General features: G+C 40.6%; 1 protein-coding gene across 1 annotated transcript; it reads left to right on the top strand.

Annotated features, from left to right (window-relative positions):
• The first annotated feature begins 4,787 nt into the window (after positions 1–4,787).
• On the top strand, positions 4,788–24,129 carry SLC6A1 (solute carrier family 6 member 1). The gene is made up of 14 exons (XM_050904981.1): positions 4,788–5,175; positions 5,911–6,042; positions 7,287–7,387; positions 9,099–9,208; positions 9,328–9,460; positions 10,874–11,008; positions 11,126–11,229; positions 11,546–11,670; positions 13,975–14,087; positions 16,219–16,350; positions 16,923–17,025; positions 18,327–18,427; positions 21,809–21,976; positions 23,997–24,129. The coding sequence occupies exons 1-14, from the start codon at positions 4,941–4,943 to the stop codon at positions 24,099–24,101; spliced, it is 1,797 nt and encodes a 598-aa protein (XP_050760938.1). The 5' UTR covers positions 4,788–4,940; the 3' UTR covers positions 24,102–24,129.

The following is a 24,129-nucleotide window of genomic DNA, read 5'->3' on the forward strand; positions in this document are numbered from 1 at the left end:
TTCATGAACAGCAGAGACTACAAGGAAGTTCAGAAAAGGTGAACCAAAAGAAAAAAGAATTAGTCTGTTTTGTCTCTTTGGGTTGGTTTTTTTTGGTGGTGGGGTTTTTGGTTTTTGTTTTTCGTTTTTTTTTTCTTTAGATGATCTGTTTCAATATGCAATTTAGCAATTGTACATAAAGGAGAATTCTCCTCTCATTAAGAACCAAAGGTGGCATGGTGGCTGGTTGGGCCAGTGAGCATTGCACAAAGTATTGAATCAAAATGAACACTTTGTGGAAGTCCACATAACTGAGCCAGAGTTTTCACGAGAGATCTGAAGTACCAGTAGGAAAAGTTAGTAGCAGCGTTCTTTAATGCCTATGGATTTCTGCTATATAGATGTGGTAGAACAGTATGTGTGATATCACCCGGTGTGCCCTATCTGTGTGCACAGTGTTTTGCTTACTACTTCGAAACAGTGTCCCTCCTATAAAAGAATAATAAAACAAAGCTCTCCTTGTGGACATCTCGGAATGGAAGTCCAATGAGCTCCGCAGTCCTCTTTTTACACTTTCTCTGTTTCTAATCCCATTTCATACGCTCCAGGACACTGCTGACATGGGGTATATGTTTTGCTGTGAAACTTAGCATATGCATGGCATTCTCTTGACTTGATTGCCCAATACAAATAGAATCATAAGTGGAAATAACCCGTGGCCACAGTGGGCTCAACTGGAGTCCCAGTCAAGTTTGAGGAATAATGCCTTCAAAGTTTTATGAAACCAATGCGGCATTTTATATAACAGCATTTCTTCATTTCTTGAATGGAGCTGCTGTAGTCTTGCCTTGTGTGGAGCCCTTGGAGCTGCTGCACTCCAGGGAGGGAGGAACACAATGGATTGGAGGGGAGGGAGTAATGAACTTTGAACATAACAGAGGTTCATCTTTTAAAGGAGCTGGGGTTTTCTGCTGACTGTGTGTGCTTCTGAACTGTTCTTTATTGCCTTTTGATATCACTTGTGAAAGATGATAGTAATATTGCTGTTCACTTTCATTTTATGCAGCCAGTTCTAAGCTCTTCAAATCCACTTTTATGCAGGCCAGGAGAGAGAAAAATGCTTTTATTAATTAAGTGGCACTCTCTTTGTTCCAGTTTCCCTGGTTGTGTTTATTACCTTGGCTGCTATGTGTGCTTGGCGCTCTCAAGTCATTCTTCTCTAATGTGGTGGTGATGCGGGACAACCAGATGGTATCCAAAACCTATTTTAGAGGGCTTTCTCCTCTTGGCTGAGCAACCCTAGTAACTGAAGTCAAGGAAGCTCTATTGTGCACTGAGGAATGTGGTGGGAAGCTGCTGTGCCCTTCTTAGCACACTCGGTGTTGGCATGAAGGAACCGGGGGAGCAAAGACCGACTTATTTAAAAGATCTCTCCATCTTCTTCCCACAAAGCATAACATTGCATAGCAAGTGTTGTACCTGCTCTGCTGGCTGACAACTACAATTTGTATTTCATTTTGCCCAAGCCAACCCACAGAGCTTACATAAGTGTCTTTCTGTCCCGTTCCATGTCAGACCAATTTTAAATTTAAATCCCAGTGCTGTGGGATATTGCCTAATCAGATTAGAGAGCATGTACGAAGTATCTTTACTGCTGTATTGCCAGTTCTTCTAGATTCTTGTAAGTAAGTCATAGTTTTTGAAGTACTGCTGTATATGAAGAGTGTGGATTGGAGGTTAGAGGCTACTTCTGTTGTTGTAATTTATTATTATTATTATTTCTTAGGCTTGCAGAAAATTATTTTTCATAGCATGGAAAAAAAACTACTTTCAAGCCTATGGAATGAAAGCATTTTTTCATTATCTGATGCTGATTTGCTGTATCACCATATATGCACAAACGTCTATGCACTGACACCACTGCCACTTAAAATCTCCAGCGTGGTCTCCAAATGGAATAATGGCATCAGCAGTGGTAGGGCAGGACAGATGCAAATTGGTCAGTCCCCACCTCCACCCTCTCAAAATGAGCCCCTGCTGAGGCTTGCCACTGCCCGAGGCTGCTGAATACTTGTAGTGTGTGCAATGGGGTGTTTGCCAGAGCTTGTGCTGTACAATAAAGTTAAGCACATCTCCACATGTGATTGTTTGAACGACTGCTTTCAATCTCTTTTAATATTAAAAGCACTAGGCTGCCTGCCAAACCCCCCTCACCCTTGACATAGACATGTGCACACTTGCTGCGGTGTCTTGTGAAGTTTCAGCCTTACATTCAAGTGTTAGAGTAGTATTGAAACAGGTCTGGGCACCTTCCTCCAGGAGGACTCACAAAATCCCAGATTCTTTGCTTTATTCATGAAGATTTTATAACTAACCCTCCGGTTTGTCTTTGTCATGGACTCTTACACTAGACTAAATTACTCACATTATTCAACAGAGGCTTTAATGGATACCCAAAAGTCTCCAGAGTCTGATAGGGCTGGAAGAGCAAGGGCAGGCTCTATGCCCAGCACTCACCTGTAGAGCCTGTTTGTACGTACGAGGGAGTGAATCCATGTTCCTGTTGGCTTGGTTGTTCAGTTCTGAGATTTAGCACAGATCCTTTCCTGGAGTGCCAGGTGTGAGGATGAGTTTCTCTCTCATTATGAGCCAAATGAGAGATACATACATCTCTCTATATATGTAGTGTTCGTTTATTTGGGGTTTTTTATGTTGTTTGGGGTTTCTTTTTCCACCCATCCTCAACACACTCAGCCTCTTCCAGTTCTTGGAAGCTCCTGCTGATGATAAAGGACAGGCCAAATGTAAATTACAACAACAAAATCTAATCTAGTACAGGACCTGTTTGTAAAAGTACTAGAACACCCTGATGATCCTTAACTTCGTACGTGTTGGCTAAAAAGAAACATTCAGTTCTGTGTCTTCATCAGTAGGTGGTGCTGGCAAACTGCACATTTCTTAGTGCACTCTTGGAGCTGTCTGCACCATCGACTTACAAACGTGTAGGTGGGGAGGTCAAAGTTTCAACGTGATCTCAATCCAGCCTCGGAACAGGAGCCCCATCTTGCCGACACTGTGATCTGTATTTCCTCGTGCGTAAGGAAATACATTACCTGAACTGCTCAAACTTCTGACTACAGCCAGAAATGACGTTTATTGGTACGCAGAATTGGACAGGCTTGCATTGAAACATGGAAAATTAAGTCCACAGTTTTATGAAGGGGAGATATCTGTACACAGAAGGACTTGCGAGGACATGAAAGTACATAGATGGAGTTTCCCTCTTGGAGTGCCATCTTGAAGTGGGACAGAGAGGAAGGTTACAAGCATGATCCTTGTTTCTCTCCCTCCTCACCCCAGCATACCTACAGCTGATTCTTCTTCAGCTTCCAACTGAAAACCTTTTTTTTTTTTTTTAAATTGTTGGATGTGGCCTTATAATAAGTATTATGCAGTGATCTGAAATGAGAAGTTGAAGAAAAGCACTGTTTATAACAGAGTCTTTACATGTTTTTTTATGTTTCTTTTAACATAATTTACAATTAGAAGGGAATGGCTAATAATCTTCCTTTACACAAATCTGTAAATAAAATTATTGTTGATCTTTGCATGACCTCACGGCTAATGTTGCCAACATTGCCATAAGGTGTAGCTGCACACTGGCAAGGGTTTCATTTGTTGCAATCTCTGGTTTGAGGACTGGTGACTGGCATATGGTAAAAGAAGTTATTAAGAGGAACTAGACAATAAATTGATCGTGAATGGGCATACAGTAGCCATGCAACAGACACTAGCTTACTGTGCTTTTTCCAATTGAAATGGAGCTGTGGAAGTTTGCAGGAGTCACACATGCTTCAGAGTTGACATCAGAAATATCCGATTATTTCATAATGCATATTTGCTTCCTTGGTTTTTCCTTTCTTTATTTAGATTTTGAAAATTTATATAGTACCAGTAATGGGTTTTGAAAAGGTGCAAGAGTGCAACCCATGGTAGGAAACAGAAACTGAGGAGTGATTATGCAGCCTGTTGTTTTACAGTGCTTATAATTTAAGCTTAGTGAAACATTTGTCTTATATTAACAGCTAATTATAACCACACGTAAAACTTAACATCATTACCCAGGATTAAGTCCTGTTGCTTGATCTGGTTTATTGTTTAATTCCTTTGGGAGTATTTTAGAGAAGGGTGTTTTAGATAAGTGCACACTGTTCATAACTTTTTAAATTCACTATTAAACGTGGCAAGTGCTATTTCTTGATAGCCGCAACTTCTTGAAAATAAAGGAGCTTTACAATCATGGCAATTCCCCTTTACTTTTTTAAGTGCAGAACAATTAAATGGAATAGTTTGATTGCCCAAGTTCTGGGCTGTTATATCTATAGTGTATACTGGGCTATTAAATAGAAACCTCATTACGGATTCATCTTACATATATATGTATCATCTGGGCTGTACACTATGTACAATACAGTGCTGCATTTTAGAATTATTTTGTTTCTGTAGACTCATAAGAGATCTATAAGGAAAAGAATGAATAACTGTGGCTTGGAGTTGGTTTTGGGGGACTATGCTAGTTCTGCCCTGCTTCCTACTGAGTCAATAAGAAAAAATCCAAAGGGCAGAGCCAAGCTCTTCGATGAGACACCCGCGTTGCAAAGCTGTTTGGGCAGCGAGGTCTCTGGTCACCGTACGTTTTGAAGTCGCCTAAAGTACTGCTGAAGCAAATGTGAATTCCGTGATCTTGTGTTTTACAGGTCGATCCAGAAGCTGGTACAGGGTTGGGGACTAGCTCACCAACCCTCCCGGCATTTGGGGGTTCGGGGGGGCTGTGTTTTTCCTGCCGAAGCCGTGCCTCCCCGGTTGGGTAACCGCGAGCCGCAAAGCTGCTGTCCACGTGGACTGGTGCTGAAATCTCTCGTCCGGCTGCTGCCAGAGCCTCTCCAGCGAAACCCCGAGACATGGCAACAAACGGAACAAAAGTGGCAGATGGACAGATCTCCACGGAAGTTGACGCTTCAATCACCAATGACAAGCCTAAAACCTTGGTAGTAAAAGTGCAGAAGAAGAAGACGGATCTGCCAGACCGAGACACTTGGAAAGGAAAATTTGACTTTCTTATGTCCTGTGTAGGTTATGCCATTGGCTTAGGGAACGTGTGGCGATTTCCATACCTTTGTGGCAAGAATGGTGGAGGTATGTTTGCTGTTTCATTCTTACAACCTCTGATATATTTGTATATTGGAATTCAGCATAAAAATTATCAGTAAAACAGAACTTGGTTTTAATAGCTTTTTCATCTGTATAGCGGTTTTTTGGTTTGTGTTTTGTTTTTGTTTTTGTTTTTGTTTTTTTGCTTTACACTTGTCCAGGAGGGTTGGAGCCATTTTGGAGTGTGGTGCTCTGCTTTGAGGTCTGCTCTGGGGTTTATTCTAACTTCTAGTTGGCAGGTACTCTTAAAAGACCATAAGGCATTAGAGCAGAACTAAAGCACATTGCCCTGCAGCCCTTCAGAGCCCTCTCTTTTGGTTTGAGTTTTTGAGAGGATTGCATACGGCTTATAATACTGACTCTGAGCTTACCATAAAAGGCTAACTTCACCTGGAAGGCAGCCAGTTCTGGTTAAAACCTTTATGCTATCTGCATGCTCCTGTGATAGATGAAGGCAACAAAATACACAGTCTTTTGGATTTTAGCTTTTTACTTAAACAGAAAATATTTAAATGATGAGGAGATACATTTTCCCTCTTATTTTCAGCTCTTGAGATACTAGTTCAGAAGTGTACATGAGCTTTCCACTAACTTTTTTGAAAAGTTACACTTAAGAGGAAAAAAACGTGGGTTTCTTTTCATATATAATAGGGATGGAAACAGTGGAAACTCAGTAGTGTTTTTCCCCACTGTAACAGACTTTTTCTTATTTCTTTTTAGGTGCATTCCTGATTCCCTATTTCCTTACTTTAATTTTTGCTGGAGTGCCACTGTTTCTTTTGGAGTGTTCCCTTGGTCAGTATACATCTATAGGAGGCCTTGGAGTGTGGAAGCTTGCTCCAATGTTCAAAGGTACAGTATGAATTTGGATTACTTTCCATTTGTTTCCAAGTTGCACAGAGTGACCGGGCAAGAACGTTTCTTTATGCCTTCATGTTTTTACTTAAACTGTAATTGTCTACAGAAAACCCTAACTTTCTGAGGTGTAAACAACAATTTTGAAACACACTAGGATATTATTCATTCTCCATTAAAAATAGCAAGAGTTAGGCATTAGAATCTCAACAAACTTATTTTTGAACTTCAAAAACATTGCTTTTTTGTTAGGAACACATAAAGACTGTTCAAAATACTATTTTAAATCTCGCAATATTTGTCTGAGCAGGTATGGAACTCTGCTCACAGCAATTTGGTAAACATTGTCTCTAGTCGAGGTCACAGAGATTTGTATCTCCTGTTGCTCTTTATTGAAATTCAAAGGCCAGACACTTCAAAAATGGCAATTTCGTACTGAATTGCTTAAGACAAGCTCACTCCACACTTAGACTTTTAGCTAGTTTGAGGTTTCTCATTGCTAGAACCTCAAGGTTTTAGTCTAGATTCTGCACAGACCCACAAACCTCACAAACTGTGCTCTTCACCCTCTAGTCCTAAATCCTTTGACACTTAAAGAGCCCTTGAGCTGACTCCTGGGCCAGAAGAGGAACAAGTTACACATTGAGTTATAAATTACTTCACACAGTAGGATTGACAGTTAGCATAGGGTGAGCTAAAAGTTTGTTTAAAGTGGATTTTGTTCTAGGAAATTTTGTACTGGGAAAAGCCAGAGAGATGAAAATGTTTCTCACAGATAAGTATTTTAACTCTGCTGGAGTTACTGATGTTGGTAGGGGGCACAATGCAAAGTATAGATCCTGCTTTGCATTATACTGATTATTTTGAGCGCTTGCTCCTGTTTAGTGTCACGTGGCAACTGTCACCAGCCTGAATATTTTAAAATACCCCTGAAGTCTCCATGTGGAGCAGAAGACAAGGCATTCTCATTGTGGAACCCCTGACATTTCTTTAGCCTGAAATAACATAATAGCATTATACTAAGCATCAAGCACTTAGATCAGTGTACTAAATGGATAGCTGGTCTTATAACTCATACTCAATTTGCATGCATCTGCCAGAAGTTTCTGTGGGACTGCTGTTTCGGAGAATGAGCTGATTTAGCTCTTTTCCCTAGAAGTAAAAAATGCCTGTAAAATCTCAGTAATGTACAAACACTACTAAAAGTTACCTTCTTTTGTTTCTTTTTGTTTTCTTTACAGGTGTAGGACTAGCTGCTGCAGTCCTTTCCTTTTGGCTAAATATTTACTACATTGTGATTATTTCGTGGGCCATATACTACCTGTATAATTCCTTTACCACTGTAAGTGTGTGTGTGTGGGGGGAATTGTTGAATGTAAAGCAAAATGATATATATATAGCTGATTAATCTGTCTCACTGTAAAGGTGTGAGGTTAACACAAAATGCATAGAAATCAGTAGGATAAGCCATTTCTTACTAAAGGAAAACTATTTTGTAAAAATCCCTCCTTTTTAATTATTTTTTTTTCTCCACAAGAAATGTAGACTAGAACTGAGGAAAATATTCCATTCCAAGAATGCCAGTGGAGAAACATAATAATAGGTTATTTTGGAGCCACAGTCCTCATCTTAATCCTCAGAGCCACAGCTCTTTCATCTATACCCTTTTAGTTTCACTTATTATCTGTGTCTGCCCTTTAATCGCAAGCATGCCTGCTCGCTTCTCTGCTTACCTGCCAGGCAGCTGCAAGTCACGCTCAGGCTTTGGATTCCTTGTGCTGGCAATGCTAACGAGAGTACTAGTACCCCTTTGCCTCTGAGCCTACAGGCCAGTCATTCCCCCGAGAAAAATTCTAGTGTACAACTGATCTTATTTTTCTTCAATAGCAGCCACACAAATGTTAGTTCTTTGGGAAGTAGCATCATTGCAATGTGGTTTAATGGTGGAGGGGTTTATTAAAGAAATCCCCATGGAATGGAAGGTCTGTGATTTGATTAGCTCTGAACTTCCATTCATTGTTATTTTTGCTTTTTCCTTTTAACTTTGTTTTTAGCTGCCGCCTTTTCCCCTCAAGGATGATTCATCAGCTGAGTAGGTCTTGTCTGATTTGTGGGTTTTGGCCATCTGAGGAAGCATTCTTACATAAGTCTCAATAATTAATGCATTATTGTTTAGTTGTTGTCTCTTCTACAAATTTTGTTCATGCTTGCTTGTTCTCGGCTTTAAAGAATTGTACCTTGACCAAATTTGCATTAATTACTGTCTGGGAGTGACGTGGTCTTTTTTTTTTTTTTTTTTTTTTTTTGTTATCCTCAGATTTGTTATTGATGTGCAAGGTCAGTCATAGTCTGGAAGTGGTGCACTGGCCCATATTAGATGAATATTGACTTCTAATTCCCTTAAAGCCTCTTATCCTTGTATTTAAAACATGCAGTACCCTGCTACAACATCCTCTATGAGCGGAGTTTCCAAGATTGGCCATCAGAAGAATATCTAAGTTTTATCTAAATGAGATGCATTCTAATGGGCATCATGTGGAAACAGGTTCTGCTTCTCAGAACTTCTGAAAGATAACAATGTAATGGACACATGTAGAAAATGCATGTAGAAAATAAAAAGTTTACATTTTTCTAATTGTCCCCTAACCTGAGGGGAAAATGGAAATCTCTGATCAGTAACCATCACACCTTTATTACCTCTAGTGCAACAAGAGGTAACAGGACCTCCAGGAGGTCCTTTCTGCTGCCCTTGTTTCTTGTAGCGCGCTAAATGTACTCTCACATGCTGAGAGGCATATCAGACTCCAAAGCATTTGGGCTGATACATTAAAGAAAGGAAGAAATATTTTCCCATCTGATTCACACAGTTGATACAAAGTTAAATAACTTCTGTGGCAGACATGCACCCCAAGGAGATCGGTGCACTGCAGAACTCGAAGTATATTAGTTCTCCACTCAACTGTCATTTCTAGTAAAGGGAGAGATACCTGAGGTAATGCTTACTTAAAAAGCGTTTGACTGTTTAGGTTTTTCTCTCTCTCTTTCTTAACTAGACTCTTCCTTGGAAACACTGTGAGAACCCATGGAACACTGACCGCTGCTTCTCCAATTATACCTTAGCAAACACCACCAACATGACAAGTGCCGTGGTCGAATTCTGGGAGTAAGCTGCTAATTTTTCTCTATATCATTCCTGTGCATATGCAAGGATCAGCCTGTTATCATTCATACACTATCTTCTGAATTAGTTGCCAAATACACCATTCTGTTGGCTTATTCTAGACGCAACATGCACCAAATGACTGATGGATTGGAAAAACCAGGGCAAATCCGATGGCCGCTAGCAATTACTCTAGCAATTGCCTGGATTCTGGTGTATTTTTGTATCTGGAAGGGGGTAGGCTGGACCGGAAAGGTAAGATTAAAAAGTACTGTAAATATCTTTCAATTAAAAATGCCCATTTTACTCAAATATTCTGAAAATTCTTGAGGTAAGAGGCACTGGGGACAGTTTTGCTGGAATAGCTTTGTGAAGTATTTCATTTCTATGTTTCTTGAATTGATACAGCACCATGTTTTGAAAGAGCTGGCTCCTCTGTAGCTAGGTCTGACCACAGTCTTAGATGGCATGTTCACTGACAGACTTCTTGGCTTTGCCAGGTATAAAATTGCCTGAAAATATGTCTGCTTGTTCCTGGGATGAATATTCTAGCTAGTTTGGATAGCAATAGAGTGAGGAATACAGTGTTTTGGCTTCAGTGAGAAGGATGCATTTATTGCACAGCTCTTGCTGGACTTGTATGCTGGACTGGACATGTAAGTAATTGTTGAAGCTGTATTGCATATAAGAGCTACTCCCTCTTTTCCTTATGCTGAATGAGAGCTGTAGGTGGTTCTTGCCACAGGCATGCTTGCATGCTGTGCTTCTTAGAGTCTGGCTGGTTTCTGAGTGCAAAATAGAATTTACTAATGAATTAAAGGCAATTATTGACAGACCTTTCTCCAGGAAGGAAAGGGCAACAGCATCTGACATTGGCGTATGCCTTTCTCTCTCTCCCCAAAACGGCAGGAAGAAATCTTAGGGAAATGAAAAGCCGCAGCCACGAGGCTTGGAGGCAACTGAAGGCTTGGGTTATAAGACCTCAGGTCTGGTGTAGAGGACTGGGATTTTGTCACACTGAAAGAATGAATTGTTAACTTTTGACAAGACGGTTGTAACTGTGACCCACTTCAAGCTGCATGTTGAACGTGGCCTAGTTGAGCTCAGACCAAACCATTTTATTTCTCCGATCTGCAAAGAAGGTGGCAAAAAGAGGGCTGACTTTGTTTCTTTGGAGTCTGGCTTCATAGTGTCTTTTTTATAGGGCTTTTGAAAAGGGAAGAGAGTAGGACCCTGTATATCATAACATAGGTGAGGAGAGTGTGAAAAATACAAGAGCAGCTGTCTGAGAGGCGGAGAAATAAACTAACAGCTGTTGTTCTACAAGCAGGGTACGGGTGCCATGAGCCTTGTGCTTTTGGCAGCTCCCTTGTTGAATATGAAAAAAGAAAAGCATGAGTCCCTTGTGCAAAAATATCCTAGTCCACTGTATTCCACCTTCAGGAAAACTGGCAACAGCCACCTGCCTTGGAGACATGGTGTTTAGGGAACTCTGCAGTAGGCACGCCCCTTTCCACACCAAGCTTTTCCGTTGATAAATGCTTCAGTTTTAAAAGTCAGCCTCAGTTGCTGCTACAGTATTTTTAGGGAGCAAATAGTTTCTGAAGTGTTAACAAGCGCAGATCATTCTTCCTTCCACACTTACAATGTCTTGTTTCTTCACATCAGGTGGTATATTTCTCTGCTACTTATCCCTATGTTATGCTGCTTATCTTGTTCTTCCGTGGTGTAACACTGCCTGGAGCAAAGGAAGGCATTTTATTCTATATAACTCCCAACTTCAGTAAGCTTTCAGACTCTGAGGTAAATATTCAATCTTTGTAAACAAAAGTTTCACTACTAACTGTTCACCTTTCAGACATATGACCTGCTCCTCAAGTGCAGAAACAGATTTTTTAAAAAATTATTTCCTGCAATCAGGTTTGGCTGGATGCTGCCACACAGATTTTCTTCTCCTATGGTTTGGGTCTTGGTTCACTGATTGCCCTTGGAAGTTACAACCCTTTCCACAATAATGTTTACAGGTAAGCAGATGACTGCACAAATTACAGTGGCACTTTCCTGTCTCAGCTGGAGCTGGATTCTGTCTTTCTGTGTACTGTATCATTGAAATAAAGTATAGTCTCGGATCTGAATATTAAATGTTATATCTAACTAGGAATGAGATGTATAACTGCATTTACACTAACGGGAGAAACCGTATGACTTGTCCAGCATGAAATAGAACCCAAACTGTGAAATCCTAAATCATGAAACCTTTTCACAGGAAAAAAGTGTAATATACTGATGAACAGTAGCATTGCTTGACCTACTGCTGAAAGCACCTTACCTTTATTTCAGGGACTCCATCATAGTGTGCTGCATAAACTCATGCACAAGCATGTTTGCTGGCTTTGTCATCTTCTCCATTGTTGGATTCATGGCTAATGTCACAAAGAGGCCTATTGCAGATGTTGCAGCATCAGGTATCCAATATATTGTTCTCTAAGTTGTTCAGTGGCGTCAGTTATTTTTTGTTTGTCCGTTGTATCCAACTGCTTCATGTAATTGTTCAGAATCCCTCCCTCAAAACATTCCTCAGCTCCCTGTCATTTCAGTCGCCCTTACTGATTGCAAAAGGGGGAGCATTGTTTCAAACCTTTCAAGGCAGCACCAACAAAATCACTTCATGTCGAGCAGACTGCCTGCCTGCCTGCCTACTCAAACCTTTGGTGTGGAGAGTGGTCAGCCAGAGACTCATGGGGCTGATGCAGTGAATACTGATGAATACTACTTACAGGGAATGCATTTACAAGAGGTGGCAGCACAGTTTGCTGCTTCAGTGCTTAGCTGTGACATCAGATTATCAGCCTCTTGCTACTGAAATTCTTAAAAGCAGACTGAAAGGAGGAATGATGGTCGTCATGTTTTTGGAGCCTATATTCTCAAATTCAGTTAGGTTTGTAAATTCCTTTTACTGTTTCTTGAGGTTAAGCCCTTTGAGGCAGATCCATTTCTCACCTGTTCAGACCTACAGCTATCAGCCAATTTTATGGGTCCCTTTATTATGAAAGTCATTTTACTTAGGGCAGTAAGATGTCCAGGGAAGAATTCTGCTGTTCTTTGCAGTTCCTTGTCTGTCTTCCAGATGAAAAAGCTTAAAGTAGCAGAGCAGATGGTTGCCCTAACCCAGCTGGTGCACCAGATACTCATGTAGCAGTTCTGGCCACAGGGAGGGATCTGATAACCGAAAGCTTGGTTGGAAGTCACTGGTGGACACAATATGTCTTACTATACTAGCAGACGTATCCCATTGATGAAATATTTCCTAAGTTAGAAAAGTAGAGAATTTAAGCCCTAAAAATAATCTTCAGTAAACTACACATACAAAGAAATCAGGACAAGAATTACTATGGCATACACTGTTGTCAAAAAATGCTCTGGAAAGTCAGTGGTGTGTGAAATAAGCTTCTGGGATTTATGTGTTTGATACAGATATAACCATATAAAGACTGCACCTGCAAACAGAACAATATTTTTGTATCATATTAAGCGCCTAAATACATTTTAAGGTACCTAAGATAATAGACTTCTGAAAGATGCATGTGACCTCCTGTGGCCACTAATTGCAACAGATATTTGGAAATTTGACCTTTTAATTAAGGCTTTTATTTCTCCTAGCAAGCGCAGAAACTGATGCTTTATTTTAGCACCATGAGACATGTTTTGCCATCTTTTATACAGCTTGCTAAAACAAACGATATTATTAAAAACTATAGCTGCATTTTGGTGGAATGTGTAACAGAGTAAACTTAAGAAAATATTTTCTTAAGTTTATTTTGCTTTTACTACTGCCATTTGGAAGGCATTCCAATCATATCTGCTATTGCTAGCAAATAATTGGTTCAAAATCTGCATCGCATGTCCTTTGACAATTCAGGTGTCTAATGCCAATCCTTGCTTCGCTGCTTTGAAAGCTAGCTATGTCCAACCAATTGGCACAGACAGACTTACTTTTAATGCAGACAGAGAAATCAGATACCCCCCTTGGGTGAGGCACACTAATTTTATTTCTGTGATTATTTAGTTTGCTGCAGGTTTCCCTCCTAACCTGACATCAGCTGGCTTCCAGCTAGGCTATGACAACAAAAAGAGCTCCTTCTATTTTAGTAAGAATTGATATTCTCCTTCCAACACTATGCCCCCCATCAGCAGTTAGTAGGAACACAAATGAAAAGGTTTGCCTGTTCACAACTACATAGTTTATTAAAATGTGTATTTTAAATAATGAATGGAATTGAATAGCAAATGGGAATACTATAAATGCTGGAAAGTGTCTTCTCCATTTCTGAGCTGTCTTTGTTTCTCTTCTGAACTACCTGGTGCAAAGCAGACGATTACAGCTATCAATAACTACTTGAGAGGGAGAGAAAGCTGATCAGTACCTGAAGATGTAATCCTAGCCAAGGATAACATTCCCTGTCTTTGCTATACAAAGGTGTCTCTCAGGAGCAGCTTCTGAACTGCATCTAGTATTTTGCTTGGTTGGTTGGTTTGGGGGTTTGGGGGTTGGGTTTTTTTGTTGTTGTTTTGGTTGGTTCATTTTAAAAGCAATATACATGCACTCACTTCTTGGTCAGTGAACACTGATTAAGCTGAAATCCCCGGTCAGATGCTGCATCCGTGGCCGCGTCATTCAAATAAACCTAAAACCTATGCATCAACAGGAGCAAATGATCACAACACCCAGTCAATCACACTGACATTTTCTCTCCTGTTTCTCCTACCAGGCCCTGGACTGGCATTTCTGGCTTATCCAGAAGCAGTGACACAGTTACCAATTTCTCCTTTGTGGGCAATACTGTTCTTCTCCATGTTACTTATGCTCGGAATTGACAGTCAGGTAAAACTGGTTTAAAAATTAATAATGAAGACAGATTTTCTGCAACTGTGCTACAAGGTTGGCCTCTCTCTGTGCATTCTGCACTGCCAGCTGTTAGAGGTGCAGAATGGTTTCTGGAATAATCACACAAATAGCAGGAGGTACTAAGGAGAGGGAAGACCAAGAGGTTCAAGGAGCCTGGGATAGTAAAAACTGCTACTAAGACATTTTCGCTTTTTCATGAACTGCTGGAAACAGCTACAAAATGTGCAGAAAATTTGTTCTGCAGACAAAAGGAACTTTCTTTGAAATCTTAACTGTTCAAGCACAATATTAAAAATACCTTTGCAATGTTCATCAATGTAGGAGACACTGGGATATGCTTTACAAGATTTAGACGCCACAATATTTCTGAAAGGCAACTTCAGAACTTACCACATGGAGCAAAAAGATGCAGCACACATGTCATTTTAAGCATATGAATGTCAGGAGCAAATTCAGGAGGCAGTAGACTCATTAGTGAGGACATGCTGCATCTTAGTGTGTTCTGAAATCACATCCCAATGGTAAGGATCAAGACTTTATTGGTTCAGGCCTTAGCTAAGAGGTATAGACGGTATCTGACAACTGGAAATGAATGGGAAGGCACAACCTAGAGTTTTTGCAAATCCAAATAAGATACTCTCCAGAGTTACTGTCTAGATTAAATAATTAAATAATGAAATAATTAAGTCGTGCAATCATAAAAAAAAAGTTTATTGCAAAATGAACAAAAGAGCACACAGAACAAGAAAAAGCACTTAACGTGCTAGAAAGGACTATGTCCAACAAAAGCATTCATTAATGAGTAATAATTTTAATACAGATAGCAACTATATTGTAAGCACTAAAGAAAGTACCCTGTCTTATTTTGCAAAGCATACTTTGAGGACTTTGTCAGCGAAGTCCCTTCTGCCTGCTGAAATGTTTGGTCATTTGTATGTGACCAGTCACAGGCAGATGTGTTGTTAATGTACTTGCAATCAGTTGCAGTTGTCAAAGCAGCACCTTACCGTTATTAGCACAGTCTTCACAGCACATAAAGGAATATGAGAATTACTAGCTTAGTATTGTCCTTGTCTTTCAGTAGAGAAAATCCATCATTTTCTATAAATCCAAGTTGACTTCAGCCTGTAACCCAAAATACAAAAAGACCAAGAGGGCATTTTATCCTGCAACATGAAAGGAAGCTGAAAATTTATGTTTTCTATGTCTTTGTTTTTCAATAAGCTTCCGGCTTGACATTAAAACCTATTGCTCAATCTGGGGGGAAACTACTGTGAAATTAATTGGGTCAAAAATATTCTTGAAAGAACTTGTCTCTAGGCAACTAACAGCTGAGGAAGGTAGTCTTAATATTATTAAAAAGAATATATAGCTACAGGCTGTCATGTTTTCTTCATTTTCTGTCTATCAGTGAAACATTTCATACGCTATAATTTATAGGAACTGTAACTATTGGTTAGATTCTGATTGCACTGCTGGAAATTAATAAAACTTTACATACATTCTGTTTTTCATTATTTCAGCTATCATAATGATAATATTTATTTTGAATATATACATACAGAAAAAATCTGAAGTATGGCCATGCCTTCCATTTGGAGGACCACATCCTCAGCAAAAATCTTTTCTGGGGATACAAGAAGTATTTGATTTATTACATAAGAGAATCAATCTTGTGTCTTTAACCTTCACCCTGAAGCGCTAACCTGATTAGACTTTTTACGTCTATTGGCTTTCATGTATATGAGTAAATCACAGATAGGAGAAGTATCAGTTTTTGAAGGATCTAGGGGTCAAAGCCTTCAACTGGAGGTGTATCGTCTTCTATCACAAGAACGAGCACTTTATGTTCATAAAGCGCATGCTATAGTTCATACGTAGAATTTTGAGGGTTTTTCTAGCTGGAAATCTTTTTGCACAGATCTTTTTAGACAGAAACAAGGCTATTCAGAAGCAATGCTTCCACTGAAGTCAAGTGAATTTTAATTTATCATTTAATGGATGCAACCTTAGGCCAGTGGTGGGTACTATTGAAAACTCCTCCCCTAAATGTAATCGTGCTGTTGTAGTGCATTGCATTGTATTTTATTTCTAACTTTACTTGCAGTTCTGCACTGTGGAAGGATTCATAACAGCTTTGGTGGATGAATTTCCGAAGTTACTGCGCAATCGAAGAGAAATCTTCATCGCTGTTGTATGCATTGTTTCCTATCTGATAGGGCTGTCCAATATTACTCAGGTATGTTCTGTAGAAGAATGTGATCTTGTGTCTGACATACCGCATCTGTTTTATTTCCCCCTTCCCTCGCCCCAACCAGGAATCATTGCAAACCATTGAAGTGGCAGGGATCTGTCATCAACACTATCTAAAGACTTCAGGCAGCAGACATTAACTTAGAAGTGTAAAACGCCTGTAGTCCGTGGATGCAGTTTGTCCTACTTCATGGTTCAGGTGACAAGAAAATACACATCTCTACAGCCTGTCTGACAGTCCAAGAAGTGGTAGCTAGGGATGTTCTCCATTGCTTCCTGTGATCTACTAGATTGCCAACTATTTCAGGGAAATGATTGAATTACTGAACAAAAAGGAGTGAAGTGAAATCAACTCAGTTAATTGAATTCTAGCAGTAACCTCATTTTTGTCAGTATTGACCTCAAGCGTTATAAGACTTTAATCTGTTAACTTTAATTAATTTCCATTAATATGTCCCTAACCTATTCGGCACTGTTAGTTTGTAGCTTGCATTTTAATCTATCTTGAAATTGGAGTCCTTACTATTTATTTTAACACTTCCTTCCTATATGTTTTAGGGTGGAATCTATGTGTTTAAGCTTTTTGACTACTACTCTGCCAGTGGAATGAGTCTCTTGTTCCTTGTATTCTTTGAGTGCATCTCGATATCCTGGTGCTACGGTAAACAATATGTTTTTATTTTTTCCATAAGTTTTGCACATCATAAGGATACTTCATCTACTGATCTGTTTGTTTGTGTGTGCACATGCTGAGGATGGAACTGAAATTGGCCTTGGTTTATATGCATGTAATTCCACTGAGGACTCAAAGTTGGCTTGTGGAAGGTACTCCTGCCTACACCCTCCATACACCCTATGGATAAGCCTGGAAGTCATTAGATGCTAAGAGTTTCAGGAAAACTAAATAGGTGACATCTCCCTCCTTTTTTTTCCCCCGTCCCTCTTCCTTGGAATGCCTGGATCTTCAGAGGTGTTAGGTACTGCTGTTCTCAACATAATGACTTAGGTCTTTTGGACTTTGTAACGTTTCGTTTCCAGAAATGACTCTGTCACTCGAGAATCTTGCAGTGAGAGCCAGGCTCCTTGGTCAGCTGTATCTTCCATAATTGCCCTAAAATATCCAGAAGTCTGGACTGGCAAGCTCCGGGTATAAAGATTAATGAATATGTATCTCATTCTTGCCAGAGTATTTGTGCGTTTGACCTTAGTTCTGTGTTAGCTAGTCCAAGGACCTACTCCCATGATTACTAAGGCACTTCAGCTTATGTTACAAAACTGATTCAGAGGTAGATAACTGGAGCCTTTCTGCTGTCTTTTAATGGGCTTAAGAGGATGGAACAGCATTTTATAGGGGAGAGATACTGCGTATGAATCCAGCAAATGCAAATGGAAAAATACACCAGCTAAACAATGAAGAAATCAAAGTTATAAATAATATGATAGACATACCTTTTAGAAGATGATGGAGTACTGGTAGGTAACAGCAGCAGCAGAAGGGCTACTCTTTGATTTCATGTGCAGTTCCGCATATATACGGTGTGCGCATATCCACACAGAGTGAAGCTGGTTAATGCTAGGATGGGTTTGTTTGGTTTTTTAAATTTAATTTGTAAACTATTATTCTAAATCTCTCGTTCTAATAAGACTTCGAGTTGAAATTAACCAAGGGGATCTGTTACATCTGACCTTCAGATGTAGACTTCCTCAGCCTTTGCACGGGAATAAGTTTGCTGGTCGCTAATTAATTAATTATGATGTGAAAAAATGGGAACAAATGATTCGTGGTGCTTCTGAGTTTGCACATTTCTTTCCCATTCAGATAGGTGAAACGTTATGTTGGGGTCTGTATAGAGCTTCCAAATATACCTCATAATTTATGACAGTGTCTCTCAAAACCACTGAGCTTTCAATTGAATCAATTACGTGATACGTTTCTATACTGTTTCTTATTTCTATATTTAGGTGTTAATAGATTTTATGACAACATCCAAGAGATGGTGGGATACAGACCCTGCATCTGGTGGAAACTCTGCTGGTCATTTTTCACTCCTATCATTGTGGCAGTAAGGAACAAATTTTTATTATATGATTCAAAGGATGTAAATGAGGTGGCCTGGGTACTACAGCATTGTCATTTCCACCCCCACAGGTTCATATTAACTCTGACCTCATTCCTTTTTTAAGGATTTGAGCAATTCCATTGAAGGCAATAAGCAAAACCCAGTGTCATTAGAGGAAGCCTGTACCCTAAGAACAGAAGCCTTGTGCAATTTCAAGATTTGTATTAGTCCTATGGTAACTAGTCAAGAGTTTGATTGGCAGAGATAGAAAACTGTAAGAAACAAATTTTGACCATTTCTTGTATTCTTAGATAAAATTTAGCAATCTCTCTAAAGTCTAAATTTTCCACATACACAGAAATGCCAACATTTTGTAAACTAAATTCCTTCACAGGCACTATTCTGGAAACAGACTAGGATTATAAACTGATGTTCTTCTCTCATGGGATTCTGTGGCATATATTACCCAGTTTATACTATGTTGCTACTGTTTTTTTCTGGCAAACCTTGCAAGGATTTTGTGCACTGGAAACCATAGTACAGTCTTTTCCTGATTCTAAACTTTATCCAGTTAAGCCCATAAAATACATTTTGAAATAATGAGCAAAGAAATGTAAATTTACTACACATAGAATCATAGAGTGGTTTGGGTTGGAAGGGACCTTAAAGATCATCTAGTTCCAAGCCCCCTGCCATGGGCAGGGACACCTTCCACCAGACCAGGTTGCTCCAAGCCCCATCCAGCCTGGGCTTGAACACTTCCAGGGAGGGAGCATCCACCACCTCTCTGGGCAACCTGTGCCAGTGCCTCACCACCCTCACAGTAAAGAATTTCTTCCTTACATCTCATCTAAATCTACCCTCTTTCAGTTTAAAGCCATTACCCCTTGTCCTATCACTACAGGCCCTTGTAAAAAGTCCCTCTCCAGCTTTCTTGTAGGCCCCCTGTAGGTGCTGGAAGGCTGCTGTAAGGTGTCCCTGGAGCCTTCTCTTCTCCAGGCTGAACAACCCCAACTCTCTCAGCCTGTCTTCATAGGAATGCTGCTCCAGCCCCCTGATCATCTTCGTGGCCCTCCTCTGGACCCTCTCCAACAGGTCCATGTCCTTCTTATGTTGGGGGCCCCAGAGCTGAACGCAGTACTCCAGGTGGGGTCTCACAAGAGCAGAGTAGAGGGGGAGAATCACCTCCCTTGACCTGCTGGTCACGCTTCTTTTGATGCAGCCCAGGATACGGTTGGCTTTCTGGGCGGTGAGCGCACATTGCCGGCACATGTCCAGCTTTTCATCCACTTATACCCCCAAGTCCTTCTCCACAGGGCTGCTCTCAATCCACTCATCGCCCAGCCTGTATTTGTGCCTGGGATTGCCCTGACCCATGTGCAGGACCTTGCACTTGGCCTTGTTGAACTTCATGACGTTCTGTCCTGGTTTTGGCTGGGACAGAGTTAACTCTCTTAGTAGCTGGTACAGTGCTGTGTTTTGGATTTAGTGTGAGAATACTGTTGATAACACACTGATGTTTTAGTTGTTGCTAAGTAGCGCTTATCTTAAGCCACAGACTTTTCAGTTTCCCACGCTCTGCCAGCAAGCAGGCATGCAAGAAGCTGGGAGGGAGCACGGCCAGGGCAGCTGACCCGAACTAGCCAAAGGGCTATTCCATACCATGGAACGTCATGCCCAGTAGATAAACTGGGGGGAGTTGGCCAGGAGGGGCAGATCGCTGCATGGACCCACCTCTCAAGCCTGTCAAGGTCCCTCTGGATGGCATCCCTTCCCTCCGGCGTGTTGACCGCACCACACAGCTTGGTGTCATCAGCAAACTTGCTGAGGGTGCACTCAATCCCACTGTCCATGTTGCCGACAAAGATGTTAAACACATAATGTCGTCAACCTAGATGCAATATAAAAAACTGTAATCAAGTAGACACTATTACACATGACACAATACTTCTCACTCACTGGTATTTCTCTGATATTCCCATATAGGTAACCATAGAAAAGTAAACAAAGAGCACTAGAGAGGCACAGAAATGTGTTTATATAGAGGGTTTCTTGATTCATCTCCACCCAGATGAAGGCGGCTTTCATTTTTCTGAAAACAAGTGTTCAGGAAGGCATAAAAAAATGCATTTTGTTTATTTTAGTGGTATAGTAGGAAGATGACCAACATTGTATGTAAAACTTAACTTACCAGATTTCTCATGTCTTGTAAAGTCTTCAACAGAATTTGTCATCCAGTGCAAGTTCAGAGGTGGTGATGATGTGTTAATAAAATCTGCCTCTCTGCATTCTCTTCTCTGGGAATATGTTCTGCACAAGGCCTGAACCTGGGATCAGAATGAGCTTCCTTCTGTGCTGGTTCAATTTAGCAGGTTTCCCTGACGCAGGCTGTTTTAGACATTTGAAACAGCCAGGATGGGAGTCTTCCTTGGGAACTTAAAGGAAAACATACCATGTTTGCAGGTCATCTGTTTGAAAACAACACAAAAGCAACCCACAAGTGCTGCTGATCAATGGTACAGTATACATGCGTATGCAGGTATTATTCCCCAGGACCCTCATCTTTCCCAATAGCCCCCTTCCCTCTGACTTTGTGCAGGTTATCTGAGGACTCTACTAGTACCAGTGGATTCCCCATACCAGCATACCTGGATAATCTGAGATGCAGGTTATGTATGTGAAAATATAGTATTAACGTGAAACATTAAGATTAATTTTGGTAAGAAGCTTCTTTGGAAACTATCTCCTCATCTCTTGTTATTGAAAAATTCAAAGTGGTTTTTGAATTTCACAGGATAAGATCTGTTATACAGACAAATCTGTAGCCACTTACTGAACTGCAGGTTCCATACTGACTATCCTCAGTTTCCATTACGAGTTTGTTCAGGCGATCTGAACGATGTCAAAGCCTCTGGGCCAAGCACTCGTAGGTGGTGATATCAGAGAGGTCAGTGCAGAGCCAGGCTTTAAAGAACATTTCTTATTCAGAGCCTCTAGGAGTCTGTTGCTGACCAGTACAGTAGAGCTGTACTGATACTATTATTTCAGTAAGAAAGTTAGTGGAACCAAACAAACCACTTCACAATTTCAGAATTACAGTTCCATTATTTACACGTTCCCACACTAGAGATGAAGCTAGCAGGGAATCAGTCAGTGCAGCGGGCTGACACTTGCCTGTTTTCTGCAACCTCCATCTGGAAGACTGACCTGCAGGCCCCATCTACAAGCCAGTGCCCGGCAGCCATCACCAGGGACCAAAGGAACCCTTTTCTCCTTGCCTGGATGTAAAGGCAGGCTTGAGGTCCAAGTCAATCCAGAAAAACTCTTGAACACAGAACGCTCTGGAAATCTCATCCAAATCTTCTTTTCCGCTGTATTTTGCAGGGAGTATTTATCTTCAGTGCTGTCCAAATGACTCCGCTCACAATGGGAAGTTACGTTTTCCCAAAATGGGGCCAAGGGGTTGGCTGGTTCATGGCTTTGTCTTCTATGGTGCTGATACCAGGCTATATGGCATATATGTTTCTAACCCTGAAAGGCTCCTTAAAACAGGTAAGTCTCTCTTTTTCCTGACTGCATGATTTCATCTTGCGAGACCTCTGCACACTGATAAAAGATTGCTGGGCAGTTATTTTCTACTATATATTTCCTGTGGTCTCACTTGCTTAGCCCAGTTATTTTGCATCGAGCTGAAAAACATAAAAACAAGTACCAGACAGACAAAAGACAAGACAGTGTCTGTACCATCTGTTGTTAAACATAATTCACCGCATTAAATGTGGTCCTTATCTCTGGGCTGTGACAGTTCCAGACACTTTGCATCCCAGCTCCTTACACCTAGAAAACAAAGTAGCAGTTTACAAAATATGCAAATTTGTCCTTATTAACGCAAGACATGCTGTCATGTATCAAGGCAGGCAATGCTCTAAGGAATTGGAATCAAACTCTTAGGACTAAACACACATAACTCTTGGTTTCCATGAGTCTGCTCACAGTGACCCTATTTAGCATCTCCCTGCAATGTGATCAAAGATTTGAGCGCCTGTCCTGCATTACACCTGTTCTAAGTTACAACAGCTGCCTTGTTCTGCTGCAGCTGAGAGAAAGTACATGTAAAATCTTGGGAGCATATTGTATGATTATGCTGCACTTCCCTTTGGTCTTTACTTAAGGGATTTCTGTGAACGGTTACTTCATGAAGAACATTAGAGGCCTTTTTCTCGTTGCTCTGTGCTCTTAGCCTCTCCCTGATTCCTTATTCCATGTGTTAAAAGGAGATGACACTTCCCATGTGCGAGAGGCATTGTATGGCTTAAATCCATTCTAAGGTCCTTGGAGAAATGCTGCTAAAGGAGTGCGAAATGTTAATAAGGTTATTGACCAGTACACTGTTTAGTAATCACGTACAATTGCCATACTTAATTTTTTTTAATCTGGGTGCATCCTCAGTTTTCCCTTTCCAGCCAATAATCTCATTCTGTGCATAACAGACACTTCTTCTGCACACATATTGAAACACGCATCTCTGTCAGAATTTCTGGAATATTCTAAAATCGGCTGACAGAGCCATCTTTGCAAAGGGACAGATGATCTTAAGCAGAATTGATGAGTAATGCCTCATGAATTGCTCAGATCTTGATCCAAATATTTGTCTTCAGCGAATTTTAAAAGACTCAGTGATGCTTCAAAGTCGTCTACAAAAAAATTACTGGGGTTTTTTTTCCCCCCTTTTGTTCTTAGCTCCTACGTTTTTAATATCTTTCCCTTGGTCTTATGGAAACATTTATGTGCAAATGGAGAATTGTTGCTCTAAAATATAGCTGCTTCTTGGGCAGAGTTGTATAAGACCACAGTAAAAGTTCCTCATCTCAGTCTTGCTGTGGATTAAGGTCTCATTTTTGAAAGCATTGACAAATGATCGTTAGATAACAGGAGGAGCCTACACCACTCACAGGCTTTGACGATCAAAACTGGGCTCTCTTTCTTGATACGAATGTGAGCTAGGCAGATAAGCTTCATGAATGGAGAACACAAAAGGACTAGGAAAGAGAATAGAAATGAAACAATCTTAAATACAAGTCTACTTTACCTGTTGGATCCTTGGAGGTAGTAACTCCCAGAAGCTGCGGCCAATACTCTCTAGTCCCTTCTGCTCCCTGGGGAGGTCACCATTACGTCTGAGATCCAGCTTTGAGTCCCTGCTGCTCACTGCAAACTTGCAGCCTCTGTGCTTGACCTGTCGGCTCACAGCAGAGTCTCTCCTCACCTGCCCCACGCTGCAGTCTCTCCTCATTTCTTTTCCCTTGGCATGCTCAGTTGTTAATGCCTGGTGGCATCTACCATTTTGCACGTGGTCTTTCAACTCCTGCTGTCATGTTCAGAACACAGCTAAAACTGTTTTTAGTATACGTGACTTACTGCCTCTTTGGTCCCTTGGGAGACAGACAGAATTTTTCATTTTAGCTCTAATGCCTAGACAGAAGTGTTTAGGATTGCCTTTAAAAAAAAAAAAAAAAGTAAGCTTAGAAACAGTTTTTTGACCGCCTCACATTTATTGTTGTTCTTTAAACAGCGCATCCAGGTAATGATTCAGCCAAGTGAAGACATCACTCATCCTGAAAATGGGCCAGACCAGGCCCAACAGAGCAACTCTGCAAACAAAGAAGCCTACATCTAAACTTCTGTGTCGTACAAGTACCAATACT

Source organism: Gymnogyps californianus, chromosome 13, assembly GCF_018139145.2.
Source record: "Gymnogyps californianus isolate 813 chromosome 13, ASM1813914v2, whole genome shotgun sequence".
Taxonomy (NCBI): Eukaryota; Metazoa; Chordata; class Aves; order Accipitriformes; family Cathartidae; genus Gymnogyps; species Gymnogyps californianus.